The following is a 16,259-nucleotide window of genomic DNA, read 5'->3' as shown; positions in this document are numbered from 1 at the left end:
GTCTGCACCACCGTCTACCAGCCTCTCCAGGGCCCCACCACTTGCTTCTTTCCAGCCGCCTTTAGTTAGGCGAGTCCTCAAGGAGCTGTCGGTCCGGTGGGCAGGCAGCGCAGGAGGATGGATGACCAGGGTGCGGCTGTGGGACCACTTTACCCCTGAAGGCTGGCCGGTGCGTTGGTGGGGCTCAGGGAAGGTGGGGCTAGTCGGGGAGCGCAGGAGGGTGTGAGCGGCCAATGGTTTCCTACCATTTTTATTTAGAACCCACACAATCACTTCCAGTAGCGATCTTTACACAATGTTCTCATTTAATCACCCCCAGTCTCTCTGTCGTCTCTCTACATCTTGCCAGCAAATTTTTTTTTTCTTTTTTCCCAAAGAGTTCAGAAGTTCCCAGGTCAGCAGCTGCCAGGGCCTCTGCAGTTTACAAACAGGTCCTGCCACTTGCTGGAGCAAAAACAAGTATTACGACACACTTGCCCACGGTACCATTGAAAAGAGCCATTTCCTTTGCAACCAGAAGCCAACCAGGGAAGCATCTCAGGGTTCAGACTCTCTCCAAGGGTAAGAAGCCGTGTGCTGCAATGGAACTGAGGAGGCCACGGAACTAGGTAAAATCGGTGGAGGGGCGTGTTGTTTAGTGTGGGGACAACATTCACAGCGTGGATGTTTGCGCACTGTGGAGCAGAGTCAACGCTATCTTTGGGGATTTACCCATGTGCCATTATCCGCCACGGCCTGGCCTGCAGAGAAAACATACCGTCAGCATTGCCACCCTTGCCCATAGCTGGGCTTCGGGAGCCTGTGGGCGCTGGGCCCTCGCTGTCTAGCTGTGGCGTCCAGCTCCTCGGCGCTCTGCCTGCCTTGCCAGGGCTGCCTGCTCTCCTCTGTGGGGCTCACCAAGCCAGTCTGTGAATGGCAGACCCGGGCTGTGGGTTTCCACCCAGAGAAATCTGCCTGGGTTTGCATCCGGGGAGCTGAGCGGCTGTATCAGGGTCCTGTGGTCACTTAGCCAGCTTCGTGGAGACGTGGGGGCGGGATCCTGGTGGGACACGTCCCCAGGCTTTTGGCCACGTTCCCTGCACATCTCCCCTGCCTTTGTCTGATTTCTCTCTTTGCCTAGTTGTCTATTTCCCGTTCCTCCTCTAGGATGGGGGCTCTTACCGCGCCGGCAGTGCGGGGCCCCGGCTCCTGGAAGGGTACCTGGTGTGGGGTGGGCACCCAGCAGACACGTGGGAGATTGTGGAAGCAGCTCTCTGCCTAAGGCAGCAGAGGGCGCCTTGGGCAGGGAGCGAGGTTATGCCTTTGGGAGAGGAAGGTGTGCGTGCGCGTGTGCGTGCGTGCACGTGTGCATGGCGTGTGTGTGTGTGTGTGTGCGTGTGCGTACATGTCTGTGTGTGCATGTGTGTCCTGCTCCAGCAGCCCTCATCACAGTGCCCCCTCTGACCCATTCTGTTGCACGGCTGTCACAGCAAATGTGAGGCGTGTTAGAAGTGGTGGCCGTGCCTTGCCGGCCTCCTCCACTCTGGTTCCGAAACCATCCTCCTCTGGATGACCTCCAACCCACAGTGTCTGGCTTCAGGGAGGACTTGAACTCAGCTCCTCAGCTGGGACTCGAACCCACAATCTTCTAACTGAAGTCATAGGCCTTGTTTCAGGACTTGACACTCAGGTTCTTTATGTCTCAGCCCAGAGGGAATTCAGCGAGAGGCAAAGTGAAACGTGAGAAGTAGGTGTGTTAACATAGGACCCTGGGAGCGGTAAGGGCAGGTGAGGGGCTCCGTCTGGAGAAATGAGTGGGCTACGCTTTTACAATGAAAGGGAAAGTGAGAGAGAAGGGAAAGGCCACCCTCTCCCTCTTCCTTTGTGAAGATGTTGCAGGACGGCGGGGCCTGAGAGGAGGCTCCCATCGCAGGCCTTGGCTGAGCCCCGGGACGGGCTGCCACGAGGGCCCTTGGCTCCCCAGCAGGGAAGAATTCGAGAGCGGGCCACAGTAACGGGCAAGCAGGTCCCCGAGGCAGGTGCTCAGGCCACAGAGTGTGGTCCCTCTGACAAGGTGGGCGCACCCAAGGTGCGGGGTGGCTCGATTCTACGAGCTGGGCAACTTCATAGGCCAATGAGCTGGGGGCTCTCCCCTCTGTTTTGGGGAAGGGGCCCCACTGCCCACTTTCTGACCTTTCATGATGAGCCTGGGAACTGGGATGCTGCCCTTGGGTGTATCATTCAGCTGACATGTCAGAGAGAGCGTATAGTGAGGCTCAAGGACCGTGGGAAGTGGAATCTTCCACCGTCTTGGGCCCAGTCGGTTCCAACCCGTTCACGTGGTGTCCGCGATGGCTGTGTCGGTCCTCTGAGGCTGTGCCCTGCCCCTCTCCCTGCTGCCTCCGTTCGGCATGAGGGTGTGTGGCCTCTCCAGTGCTGCAGGCCAGGGCCTCGCAGTTCCCCTGGAAGGTTCTGGCTGTGCAGTCAGGCGGCCCAGATGGGTCCAGTGGAAATGGATGCTAAGAATCCAGAGGGCACAGGAGACCCGGAATCTCGCGAGGGCTGGGCGCTGCTCGCATTGTGAGTGCTTTGAGGGTGAAAGCATTTGGACTGTTTCTCGTCTTTTTGTGCCCCGTGTCAGCAGAGGCCCCTGCTCTCTAAGTGACGGCTTGGCAGAGGCGGGGCTGGACCCAGGAGAGGCCCCTGCCAGCTCCAACGTCATCGTCCCCGTGGCCTGGACCATCTCAACTCGGGGCCAGCAGGTGACCCTGTTGCTCTAAAGGTTTAGCTGCTTTGGAAGACATGCTTTGAGAAGATGAAACCGTTCCCCTCAGACTGGGGCTTGAACCCGGCCAAAACCCATGGTCTTCCAACCGAGAGCACACGCCTGGTTTCAGGACTTGATGAAGCTCAGGTTCCTGACGTCTCATCTCAGAAAAAATTCCGTGGGAGACAGTGAGAAGTAAGAAGTGGATTTATTCAGAGAGAAGCACACCCCAGAGCCCAGAGTGTGGGCTGCCCCCGAGGGCGAGGAGCCAGAGCCCAGAGTGTGGGCTGCCCCCGAGGGCGAGCACCTCCTCGACACGAGGTGTGGTAGCTTGTATGGGCTGCGTAATTTCGTAGGCTGATGGGCGGGAGGATTATTCCAATTATTTGGGGGAAGAGGTGGAAATTTCTAGGCATTGGGCCACTGTTCACGTTTTGGTTTTGATGGCCCACCTTGCAACCTTCATGGCACTTCTGAGAGTCCACTCGCTTGCTGAGGTGCTGAGAGAACCCCATGAACAGTAAGAAAAGTCAAAAAGGTATGACCCCGGAAGATGAGCCCCCCAGGTCACCAGGCGTCCAGTATGCTACTGGGGAAGAGCTGAGGGCAGTTACTAATAACTCCAGAAAGAGTGAAGCGGCTGGGCCAACGGGAAAAAAGCACTCCGTTGTGGATGTGTCTGGTGGTGAAAGTAAAGCCCAGTGGTGTAAAGAACAGTATTGCATGGGAACCTAGAACGTCAGGTACATGAATTGAGGTGAACCAGACGTGGTCAAGCAGGAGGTGGCAAGACTGAGCACTGACATGTTAGGAATCAGTGAACTGAAATGGACGGGAATGGACCCTTATTATCTACTACTGTGGGCAAGAACCCCTTGGAAGAAATGGAATAGCCCTCATAGTCAACAGAAGAGTCCGAAATGCAGTACTTGGGGGCAACCTCAAAATGACAGAACGATCTTGGTTCCTTTCCCAGGCAAACCACTCAGTATCACAGTAATCCAAGTCTATGCCCAGACCAGTAATGCCAAAGAAGCTGAAGTTGAATGGTTCCATGGTGACCTACAAGATCTTCTAGAACTAACACCCGCCCCCCCCAAAAAAAGTCCTTTTCATTGTAGGGGACTGGAATGCAAAAGAAGTATGTCAAGAGATTCCTGGAATAACAGGCGAGTGTGGCCTGGGAGTACAATGAGCGTGATATTGCTGACTCTGCTGCCTTGGACCCACTTGAGTCTAATCAGTCCATGCTGTATCCCCAGGCCCTGTCATTATTTCAAAGATTTCACCCCACCCCCTTCCCTCCTGTTTCAAAAACACTTTCCCAAGCTAGAGTTATGCTAACATAAATTGCTTTTCTTTCTTCTTAAAAACAAAGCACTAAGTACATTTATTTCCAAAGTGTAAGAATTTACCTTAGGCAATAATTTGTTTCAGGCCCTACATATACATTTTTAATTCTTTATGTAGATTAAAGTATAATTAACGAATAAGACAAATGCAAATTTATTTGGTGCTGTTTTTAACAAAGATGTCAGACTTAAATGTCAAAAAAGTTGATATAAATTTTCTTACATAAGCAATGCCTTTAAAAGAGCAAATCATTGATTAGACTTCCCTTGAATTCAGAGCAGTGTTTAGCTTCTTAGCAGGAAGTCTGCTCATTTAAAATGTGATTCTTGGACTTCCTGGGTGACGCAATGGATAAGAATGTGCCTGCCAGTGCAGGGGACACAGGTTTCCTCCCTGATCTGGGAGTCTCCCTCGTGCCTCGGAGCAACTAAGCCCAAGAACTGCGACTCCTGAGGCTGGTGCTGCAGCTGTGAAGCCCGAGAGCTCTAGAGCCCGAGTTCCCGACAAGAGAAGCCACCGCAGCGAGACGCTCAGACACAGCTGGATAACAGCCCCCGCTCCCCACAACTGGAAAAGGCAGCAGCAAAGGCCGAGCACAGCCAAAAACAAATACACAAAATTTACAGTGTGGTTCTTTAGCTCTCAACCCTTAGTTGCTTTTGGTGAACTTGGGCAGCAGAAGATTCCCAGGTGGCTCAGTGGTAAAGAACCTGCCTGCCAGGCAAGAGACTCGGGAGACTGGGGTTCAATCCCCTGGAGTAGACAATGGCAACCCACTCCAGTATTCGTGCCTGGAGAACCCGTGGGCAGAGGGCCCTGGGGGGCTGCAGTCCCTGGGGTCACACAGAGTTGGGGGTGACAGAGCACACCCACACTGGCAGCCAAACAGTGACACCTAGTGACTGGTAGAATCACACCAGTGTCGGCCATTACCCAGTTCTCTAGAACATTCCATCAATTTTATACCTAGCAAGTGATCGTGAACATTTAAGCAGGTCTGCAAAATCATCCCTTTTCTGCATAGTGGCAATGCTCAGCTGTCTCTGACTCTGTGCGGCCCCACGGACTGTAGCCCACCAGGCTTCTCTGCCTGTGGGATCCATGCCCTTCTCCAGATCTTCCCAACCCAGAGATCGAACCTGCTTCTCCTGCACTGCGGGTGGATGCTTCACCCCTGAGCCACTGGGGAAGCTCATCAGAGGGTCTGGTATTGATGTTGACACTGAGGAGTGAAGCGATTGCTGATATCTTCTGAGTCACTTATCCCGCATCTCTTTAGCACTTGAGGTTTGCCCTGTCCTGGGGTTCAGGTTCACGGTTCTGCCAACACGTCACTGTTGCTGCTGAAAGGTCGAGACAGCTTTCCTTTCGGTTCCTGGAAATTTCCCTGCCCTGCCTGTCCCCACCACACGTCTGCAGGTAGGCGTGAGTTGGTCGGGACACACCTCTGAGCCCGGGCCCCTCTGATCATGGGGAAAGCGTCACATGACTGTCTTCCTCACAGTAACAGTTTGGAAGCCCTCCTGGCGGACATCTCTTCTAAGAAGTATTTTGGGAGAGTGATGTCACCACGATGGTGACACAGGTCCTTCCTGACTTTGCTCCCCTCACAAGCAGGGCAACTGACCACCTCGGAGAGCGGGACAGCACTGAGGAAACCCTGGAAGTCTGGGCGGAGGCCACAGCGCCCTGACCCCAGGGACCGGGAGACCACGCGCCAGGTAAGAAAGTGGCCACAGGCTCAGCACGCTGCCCCTCCCCCAGCTGGCACCACACCACGTAGAGGGGCTCCCTCGAGCCTCCAGACCCCCGCGTGGGACAAGACCTGGGGTGGGGGCAGCCTCCCCCGACCCACCCCCAGCACTGTGCGCCGCTGTGCTGGGTGTGGATTCGCCTAATTTAGATCCTCAGGCTGGAGTTTTGCTGACCTAAGAGCTGTTTGCCCAGGTCCAGGCAGGAGCTGAGTCACAGCTCCACCCGCTGACAGGCAGCCGGCCAGCCCTGTCTGACCAGGAGGCTGGCAAGGACTCCTGCAAGCTGTGCGCCCAGCTGCGCTCAAGCTGGGAGGCGGGCAGGCAGAGCAGATAGCCCCCAGAGCAAAGCTGGGGACCAGTGTGGCCCGCTCTCTGCTGCCCACGGGCAGGGGACAAACTCAGGGCCAAGGCTGATGGCAGCTCCTTGCATCTCCAGGCTGGAGAGCTGACTGGGAAACTGAGGGTGAGCCGGGCACACCCCCACCCACGTGCAGGGTGCCTCACAGCCCCGTCTGCCCGGAGGACCAGCAAGGGTTCCTGGAAGTTGTGTGGCCCAGCAGGGCGCGAGCTGAGAGGTGGGTGGGGCTGATGGTTTGCCAGTGACTGTCTGATCAGAAAGCTCGGGGTGCGCGTCGGCTTCAGTTAAGAAAGCCCAGACCTTTCCTGGCCTTAGAGCTGATTTTCCAGCTGAGCCAGGGCAGGGACCCAGAGGCCTGCTCATCACTGAATACAGGCTTCAGCCTGAGCAACCAGAGACCCACCCCGAGCACCCGGGAGCCACAGAGCCCATCAACAGCCCCACGTGCAGGGGTCTTGGGCCAGAGCACAGCCTGTGACTCCCCTGTCGGCAGACCAGAAAGGTCAGTGCACACTCAGACCTGACTTGGTCCCCAGGCTCACAGCAAGCATCATACTCAACAGTGAAAGGTTGAGAACTTCTCTAAGATTAGGAACAAGGCAAGCCTCCTCTTCCCACTCCTATTCAACATAGTGTTGGGAGTCCTAGCAGATCAATCAGGCAAGAAAAAGAAGCAAAGGGCATCAGAATCGTAAAGGGGAAAGTAAAACTGTCCTTATTTATATTTGATTTTATGTAAAGAAAATTCTAAAGACTCAACCAAAAAAATCTAAGATTTCAGTAAAATTGCAGGATACAAATAACATATAAAATCAGCAGTGTTTCTGATACACTGACAACAAACTTTCTGAAAGAGAAATAAAGAAATTGATCTCAGAATAGCATCAAAAACAAAATCATTGGAAACAAATTTTACTAAGAAAATGAAGGATCTCTGCTCTGAAATCTACAAGACATCAACGAAAGAAATTAAAGGCACAAATAAATGGAAAGATATTCTGTGTTCATGGATTAGAAGAATTAACTTTGTTAAAACAGCAATATTATAAAAATCTACCTATAGATTCAATGCAATCCCTATCAAGATTCCAATGACATTTTTTATAGAAGTAGAAAAAACACCTCTAAAATTCATGTGGAACCACAAAAGGCCCTGAATAGCCTAAGAAATCCGGACAAAGAAGAACAAAGCAAGGGGAATCACACGTCCTGATTTCAAGCTATACTATAAAGCTATAGTCATCAAAATAGCATGGAGCCAACACAATAACAGATAATTAGGCCAATGGAACAGACAGCCCAGAAATAAACCAAGTCATATACGGTCAATATTTGACAAGGGAGCCAAGAACACTCAATAGGTGATGCTGGAATCATTAGATATTCACAGGTAAAGAATGGAATAGGATCTATGTTTTACACCATTTTCCAAAATTAACTCAAGATAGATTAAAAACTAATGGAAGTTCTGAAACTACAGAACTCCCAGAAGAAAGCATGGGAAAATTCTCCCAGATGTGGATCTTGGCGATGATTTTTTGGATATGCCAAGGAAGGCACAAACAGCAAAATAAAAATTAAGCAAGTGGGAGGACATTAATCTAATCAGGTTCTGCACAGCAAAAGAAATCATCAACAAAGTGAAACGACAACCTACATGATAGGAAAACTGTATTTGCAAACCATATATCTGAAAAAAGGCTAATATTCAAAATATATAAAGAACCCATATAAATTCAACAGTAGAAAATAAAATAATTAAAAAGTGGGCAAAGGACCTGAGCATTCCTCCAGAGAAGATACAGGAAAAGTGTTCATCATCACTAGATGTTAAGGAAATTCAAATTAAAACCACTGAAAGGTTGTTGCTGAACCACAAAAGACGCTGGGATTCTTGCCCTCCGGAGGAGAATTCAATCCGGGGCCGGAGACGAGGTCTGATCGCTCAGAGCTTTTGTGTAATAGAGTTTTATTAAAGTATAAAAGCAACAGAGAAAGCTTCTGACACAGACATCAGAAGGGGGATGGAGAGTGCTAGTGTTAGCAATGGAGTTACATACCTTTTAATTAGTTATTACAATGAATCAAAAGAATGTCTGGGGGTTGTAAAGATCTTACTAGACCTACTCCCATAATTTACATTTTAAGATAACAGGTTTAGCCAGAAGGTTTTTTCCAGAAACTGTCTTCAAGCAGGATACATTATTGTTATATAATCCTAAGGAATGTACAGGGGAAAAAAAAAAAGTTTTTCTTTTCTTCCTCCTTGAGAATTCCAGACCCCTCTCTCCTTGGGGACCCCTGGACTTCTTATCAACCTGCCTAGAAATTGACTCTCTCACCACAAAGCAATATCAGCTCACACCTGTTAGAACCACCATCACCATAAGGCAAACACTGGCAAGAACACGAGGAAAAGGGAGGCTTCAGGCACTGTCGGTTGTAAACTGGTACAGCCACCATGGAAAACAGAGCAGGTTTCTCAGAAAATCATGAACAGAGCTGCCATTTGGTCCAGAGATTCCACCTCTGGGTATTCATACAAAGAAAATGGAAGCACTACCTTAGAGAGATATCTGCTCCCTCAGGTCCATAGCAGCATTATTTTCAACAGCCAAGATGCCAACATAAGTTTTTTTATCAACAGACAAATGAGTGAAGTTGTGGTATATATAATATACAGGTACATATATACACATGGAGAGGGAAATGGCAACCTGCTCCAGTATTCTCGCCTGGAGAATTCCACGGACAGAGGAGCCTGGTGGGCTACATGCAGCCCATGGGGCCACAGAGTCAGACACGACTGAGTGACTAACACACACACACTATATATAATATACATTTATATAATATATATACAATTAATATAATACCATACACAACATGAAAAGCAAGGAGAGCCTATGATTTGTGGCAGCGTGGATGGACCTTGCCCTCAGTTACACTAAGTGAAGCCCCACAGAGAGAGGAAATACTGTATGAGCTCACTTATATTGGGAATCTTTTTTAAAAAATTTAAAAACAAACTCATGAAAAAGAGATCAGACTTATGATTACCAGAGGCAGAAGGTGGCAGGAGGAAGGACTGGAGAAAGGTGGTCTAAAAGTTCAAGCTTCCGTCTACAAGATAAGTATGTGTGATGACTCTAGTTTGCACTGCTATTCGATACAAACCTAAGTGAAGTCACTCAGTCGTGTCCGACTCTTTTCGACCCTGTGGACTGTAGCCTACCAGGCTCCTCTGTCCATGGGTTCCTCCAGGCAAGGGTACTGGAGTGGGTTGCTGTTTCCTTCTCCAGGGATCTTCCCGAGCCAGGGATTGAACCTGGGTCTCCCGCATTGCAGGCAGATGCTTTACCGTCTGAGCCACTAGGGAAGCCGCATTTGATACAAAGGAGTGTTATTAACAGAATGAATCTTTGAGATCTCATCATGAGGAAACCTTTTATTTTTTTCCTTTCTCTTTTCTTCTTATTGTATCCATACGAGAAGATGGGTGTTAGATGAACCTATTGCGACCATAATTTCACAATAGATGTAAATCAAACTGTACACCATAAGCTTACACAGTGATGTATGTCAATTATTTATCGATAAAACTGGAGGGGAAAATAGAAACATTTTTGTCTTGCTAGAAAGCAAGTTTTATTGCAAACCGTCTGTTTCATTTTTAAAATCCCTCTTAAGACAAAGGGGAACACCAGGAGGTAGACTGAAGAAGCAAGCCTGGTAAAGCAATGTCAGTGATTGATTCCTGATTAGAAGACAGTTAGAGGGGCGGGGTGGGAGAGACCAGAAGCAGGCCCCCAGCGTGCCTCTGCACAGACTCACAGCTCCTCGGGAGACCCTGGCTGCCGGTGAAACGGCTGGATCGGCAGCTACTGGGAGGTGCGCATGGAGCCAGTTAGAAAGTCCAGAAGGTCATTCTGGTGTCTTTGAACAGCGAGTAGCAGAAGAAAACCCTAGGAAGGTCTTCTGATAACAAAATATACGTCTTTCATGGGTAAAGACAGACTGGAATGGAAGTAAGCTAGAGTGTTGCTGAAGAATGAAAAGGATGTCAGATAAATGATAACATGATTGGTGTGAAAAGTCCATGTTATGCTAGGTATGACATTTTAAAGGATTTTTACTGGAGTATAGTTGCTTACGGTGTTGTTAGTTTCCACCATACAGTGAAGTGAAGCAGCTATGCTGTTGCTTAGTTGCCAAGTCGTATGCAACTCTTTGCAGCCTCAAGGACTGCAGCGCGCCCGGCTTCCCTGTCCTTCACTATGTTCCGAAGTTTGGGTAAACTCCTGTTAACTGAGTCGGTGATGCCGTCCAACCATCTCATCCTCTGCCATCTGCTTCTCCTCTTGTCTACAATCTTTCCCAGCATCCCAGGGTCTTTTCAAATGAGTCAGTTCCTCACCTCAGGTGGCCAAAGTATTGGAGCTTCAGCTTTAGTGTCAGTCTTTCCAATGAATATTCAGGACTGATCTCCTTTAAGACTGACTGGTTTGATCTCCTTGCAGACCAAGGGACTCTCAAGAGTCCTTGCCAGCACCACAGTTCAAAAGCATCAATTCTTTGGTGCTCAGGCTTTTTTATGGTCCAAATCTCACATCCATGCATGACTACTGGAAAATCAGCTGTTACATGTAGCCCCTCTTTTGGGAATTTCCTTCTGATTTAGGTTACCGCAGAGCACTGTGCAGGAGAAGGCAATGGCAGCCCACTCCAGTATTCTTGCCTGGAAAATCCCATGGACAGAGGAGCCTGAGGGGCTGCAGTCCATGGGGTCGCTAGAAGTCGGACACGACTGAGTGACTTCACTTTCACTTTTCACTTTCATGCATTGGAGAAGGAAATGGCAACCCACTCCAGTGTTCTTGCCTGGAGAATCCCAGGGACGGGGGAGCCTTGTGGGCCGCCGTCTACGGGGTGGCACAGAGTCGGACACGACTGAAGCAGCTTAGCAGCAGAGGGCTGTGTAGGTTTCCTGAACCATACGGTAGGTTCTCATCAGTTATCTATTTCATACATAGAGTCACTAGCCTATATGTGCGACATTTCTTGGAATATTGTCCCCACTGATATCTTCATCTTAGCCAGTTAACACTCACTGGTGATCTGTGTCAAGGCTGCTCCAAGGGCTTTCCCAGTGATTAGCTTCTTGAACTTCTGCAACCCTCCTTTTTCAAGAGGAAACTGAGGTTTGAAGAGTCAGTAATCCATTTGAGATGGTCCGGCTAAGAAGTTACGGGATTAGAGTTAGACCCTCGGGTCTCGTTCATTTCTGCGGTTACCATCCCTTTTCGTAGACCATGCTGCTCTCACGGCTTGGTAAGTGTGATGATTTATGTTCAGTCAATGCCCAGAACTGTCATTTTCCACAAAATGGTATTTCCATAGGAATAAGTTAAGCTGCAAGGAGAAGAGCTTCATCACGCCATTCATATGGTATGGCTTGCTTCCCTGAACTGGGTCACCACACTGGGTAACACTTACCTACACTGTAAGGTTTGCCTTATTAATCCAAGCTAGATAAAAATAAAGTCTGCACAGAGCTTTCAAAACAGTCTTCAAACTCCAAGTTTTACCAACAATTGAATAGAACGACTCACAATCAGAAAGGCAAGCAATTTTGCTTGCTTATTGGCTGTGAGATATGAGATTAGCTCTTTAAACTCTAGACTGACCCTGTCCCGTACGATCACACTGGCTACATGTAGCCATTTAAATTTCTATTTTAATCAATTACAATGAAATGCAACTATGGATTCACTTCCTCAGCTGCAGTGACCACGTGCCTTTCAAGCCCGTAAAGCATGGTAGTGCCACTGAGGAAGTGCGTTCACAGTTGCATTTAATGTTAATTGATTAAAATAGAAATTTAAATGGCTGCTATATTGGATGGTGCAGAAAGTTCTCTTAGACAACACTGGTCTAAATCTGGAATTCAAAGCCCTCGAAGTCTTCTGATGCTGTCTCCTGACTGGTAATGGGTCTAAGATCTAATGATAATCATTGTACTGTAAGTAAGACAGCATGTAAAAGGCTTTGCAAGCTATTAGGTGTTATATAAATTCTGTTACCTTATTGCAGTGCTATAAAATCATTTAGTTTTGACACACTAATACTTTGGCCCTTGGGTCTTACAAGCATGTCAGCTCTTTTTCAGAAGTTGAATTATGGATCTTGAAGCTGACATGTATACTTTGTCCTTTAAGATATTCACATATATCTAATTATGTAATGTAGGCAATTATACCATGTGACATGAAAATCATCACTTTCTCACATGGACCAAATCTATTGGAAATTAACAGAAAAAAGTTCCGATCCACACAAGCTGATGAGAGAAGTGTTGCCTGGTTAGGAAGCGATGACTGTGGGTTGCAGAAAAGGCGAATAACAGTGTTGGGGTGCCTCGTGGAGTCAGTGGTTATCAAGTTTATTAACTCTCAGCAGCCTCGGTGACTAATGCACGTCTCACTCGGACTCCAGGACAGAACGTGACTTCTGGGTACGGGCTGCTCTCCCTGAGTCGGGCTGGTGTCTTTCAGGGAACTGCAGAGCCGCTCGGGCGTGAAGCTTTCAGCCGGCGCCATGGAAAGGAACCTGAAGAACGTCCTCACGCTCTCCTTTGGGTTTCTGCTGCTCTTCACTGCCTATGGAGGGCTGCAGAGCCTGCAGGTAGGTGTGAGATGGCCATCTGGCCTCCCCCTCGGGATGCCTCCTGCACACCAAGATTACCCGTGCTACAGACAGCGAGGAATGTGCGGTATCTGTCCAGGTCACCCTCCCCAGTCCTCTACACAGACGGTGGCTCTACACACAGCCTCCGCTCCTAGTTCAGCGGGATTGCACAACTGCTGGTGTCTGACCCTTGGACGAGGAGAGCTGGACTTGGGTTAGGGGTCTGGTAAGGTCTGCCTTGCCTTTTGTGGGGGAGAGGAGACACAAGACTGATCACTGTGAATCTGTGGTCGGGCGGTGACGCGAATCCGTCAGAGGTCCGTGTGGATTCCTGCCTGGTCTGCCCCGGGCAGTCTCTATTCTGATCGCGCTCGCAGAGAGTGAAATGGGTGATGCCCAGAGTCAAGCTGAAGGATCATCCGTGACTCTGTAGACATTGCTCAGAGCTCTGGGATGGTGCAACGTGCCAGCATGTGTGAAGCACCCGCGTTTTCGTGCTGCACTGAGCCCGCTTTGAGTGTGGTGAGTGGAGTCTGGAAGAAGAGCTTAGCGAGAGCGTGGACCCGTCGGTGCCACCGTCCGCACAGGAGGAAGTCGGCCAGGCCACTCTCCCTGGGCCCTGGCATGGGCTGATGGGGTCAGAATTCTCAGGGAGCAGTTGTGATCTCAATGACAGCCGATTGGCCCCTGGACTTAGCAGCCGGTGCAGAGAGTGGGGGCATGCCTTAGGATGTGCCAGGACTCCCAGGTCTCAGGCTGGGACCGCAGGATCGAGGATACACGCGATCTGAGGGCCTCCCCAAGAGCCTGTCGGAGCGGCCTCTGTGTGGGGAGAGCTCGCAGTTGAGGGGAGGCCACGCTGGCCTTCCCGTCTTCCCCAGGGCGCCCGCTGGGGGCCCGCTGTCACCGGCAGCTCCTCCTCAGAAGACCAGAGATGGAGAACCAGACCTCCGACCTGTCATGGGAGGGGCCCACCTACCCGCTCACCCGGCTCTGTCCCTGCTAATCGGGCCGTATCTCCTCGCCCACTGATCCAGAGCATGTCGTGTCTGGACGCTTGCAGCCGGGCCTGGCTTAAGAAACAGCATGTGAGGATAGCACAGATATGGCCTTCGTGGTGGCTGACTCCCACCTTGGAGGGGTCTGCCTGCCTCCATCACTTCCTTCTGCTTTCATCTGCTTGGCGTCATTCTCGGGCCCCAGAGAGGTACCAGAGGCGGCCACGAGCATGCTGGCGTCCCAGCCCTGGTCTGGATGTGGTCGTGCCCTTGCCGGGGACCCCGACACAGATCTGCGGTGCCTCCCGCACGAGCAGTCAGCCTCCTGTTTATGGTTCAGGTCACAGGGTGAATGTCACGTCTCTCCTCCTCTTTCCGCGTGCCCGGGGCCCCACGTCCAGGAGAGGCGGCCCTGTGTGTGCACCCGGGGTTCTGTGGTTCACCCTGCACTGTGTGTGAATTCCACCAGGCCGGGCCCACCCCCACCACTGCGCCACTGTGTCCCTGCCTCAGCGTTCGGCATGCTTGGTGGCCATTTGGTGAGTGAAGTCGTTGATATGTGCTCATCTACTTAAGGCCCCTCTGGGGCGCTCCACAGGCTTACAGATCCGCTCCAGGTCCCCAGGACAGGGTCTGGGTTTCCCGAGGGTCTAGCCATCCTGCCGCATCTTCCTGGAAGAGAGCTTAGCGGCTCTGGCTGAAGCATCTGACTCTTCTGGGCTCTCTCCTCTCAGGATGGGGCCTCTGTAACCCACCTCCTAAACATCCTGGCCCCACCTACACCCCCTGACGTTTCCCTGGTTACCCCCACGTCCTGCAGGTCTCATGCCTTCCAGAAAGTCTTCTGGCACGAGAAGGCCTGGCCTTCGTGTCCTCCTAGGAGCTTGGGCTCCGAGTCTCCCCGGCAGGGTTCACTGTCCCCTGCGGTGACCTTTGGGCGGCATCACTGACATCTGATATCCGTGCAGGTGTTGTCTTTTCCTTGAGCAGCCCTGGAGCTTCACATCAGCCGCTGCTGGTCCACGCTTGTGACCGATCGACTTGCAGATCGAGTTGAGTGACCATCCTCGTTGTTGAGTACAGGTCACTTCCATGGGCTTTTTCTTGGGCATGTATTTCGCAAGTTGGCTCACATTTGCAAAGACAGGCGTTTGAATACGGTCGCTCATGTAAGAAAGAGGCATTTGCTTTTGAAAGTTGTTTCCTGTTTTGAAGGTTGAGACCCAGCTTCCTTCCCAGAGGTGGGAAGTGGAGTGCTATGGTAGTAACAGACATATTTGCTGATTGGCCCGGGGCTGTGCGGGGGGAAGGACATTCTAATGCAGAGCCCCATGCCAGCTTCTCATTAGCACATGAAGGGGAAAGCTCACCAGTCAGGAGGCGTTAGGCTCGAGTATTAAGCAACTAAGGGGCCCTGGCCCAGTTGAGTATTAAGCAACTAAGGGACCCTGGCCGAGCCTGTTCTCTTGCTCCATGCTCCAGGAGACTAGTTACAAGCAGAAATTTCTGGGTAACCTTCACTTCACAGCAGACTATTCGACTTCTGATTCCATCCAGATTTTACAATTTTCATGGGTCCAGGTCTTATTTTCAGTGTCAGTTAATTGGCCAACACGATTAAGTACCTACTGGGGGCAAGGCACCTGGGGAGATTCAGAAAAAGCTCACCCCCCTGAACTCAAGACCCTCGGAGACGCTTGACCTGCGCTTGAAGAAAGGGCACCATCTGGACAGAGGCGGATGGTCAGAGGGCAGGGCAGCTACCCCAAGGAAAAGAGCCCATTCTGGAGTGAGAGCTCGGCCTTCGGGCCTGCAGTCTGCAGGGGGCTTCAGGTGCCCGGTGGCTGGGTGGGCTACTCTGCTCTGTCTCGCGGGGGGACTTGGTAGGAAGAAAGGTGAACGGTGCCGCTGTTTACATCCGGGTTTGGGGTCATCTGGACTAGTGAGCCAGGTGGGCGACTCACATGGTGCGCATCTCTCCCGAGGGGGCAGGGCTACCGTCCCAGCCGGAAGGAGAAGGAACGCGGGAGCTCTCAGTTCAGTGCCTGCCCGCTGCCGACACTCGAGCCATGGTGGTTTCCTGAGTCTGGGGCTCTGGCTTCTGCGGGGAAGGAACCCTGTCGGGCTCACGTTTCTCCTCTGCTGAGTGGTCAGTGGCCTGGAGCCCAGCAGGCGTCCCTCCACGAATGACCACAGGGTCGGCCTGAGCAAGACGTGGAGGAGGAGGAAACAGGGCTGGGAGGACCCTCGAGAAGGAGGGTCTGGCTGCGGGGGGAGCACTTGTCTTCTTCATTCCTCGTCCTCCCCTCCTCTCTCCCCTCCTCCTCCTTTTCCTCCCTGGTCCTCCCCCTCCTCCCCACCCT

General features: G+C 51.2%; 1 protein-coding gene across 4 annotated transcripts in view; it reads left to right on the top strand.

The window, feature by feature from the left end:
- Positions 1 to 406: 406 nt before the first annotated feature.
- UNC93A (unc-93 homolog A) overlaps positions 407 to 16,259 on the top strand; it is a 33,839-nt gene continuing 17,986 nt past the window's right edge. Inside the window, exons 1-2 of one of the 4 annotated variants that reach the window (XM_040239189.1) lie at positions 407 to 608; positions 12,766 to 12,895. In XM_040239189.1, coding sequence (XP_040095123.1) covers positions 12,809 to 12,895 — 87 coding nt within the window. In that variant the 5' untranslated portion in view covers positions 407 to 608; positions 12,766 to 12,808. Of the gene's footprint in view, positions 609 to 5,245; positions 5,821 to 12,765; positions 12,896 to 16,259 lie in introns of those variants that run through there. The other 3 variants (XM_040239191.1, XM_040239188.1, XM_040239190.1) reach the window with 3 other exon arrangements.

This window comes from Oryx dammah, unplaced genomic scaffold (assembly GCF_014754425.2).
Source record: "Oryx dammah isolate SB20612 unplaced genomic scaffold, SCBI_Odam_1.1 HiC_scaffold_4, whole genome shotgun sequence".
NCBI lineage: Eukaryota > Metazoa > Chordata > Mammalia > Artiodactyla > Bovidae > Oryx > Oryx dammah.
This window is presented reverse-complemented; position numbering and strand designations above follow the sequence as displayed.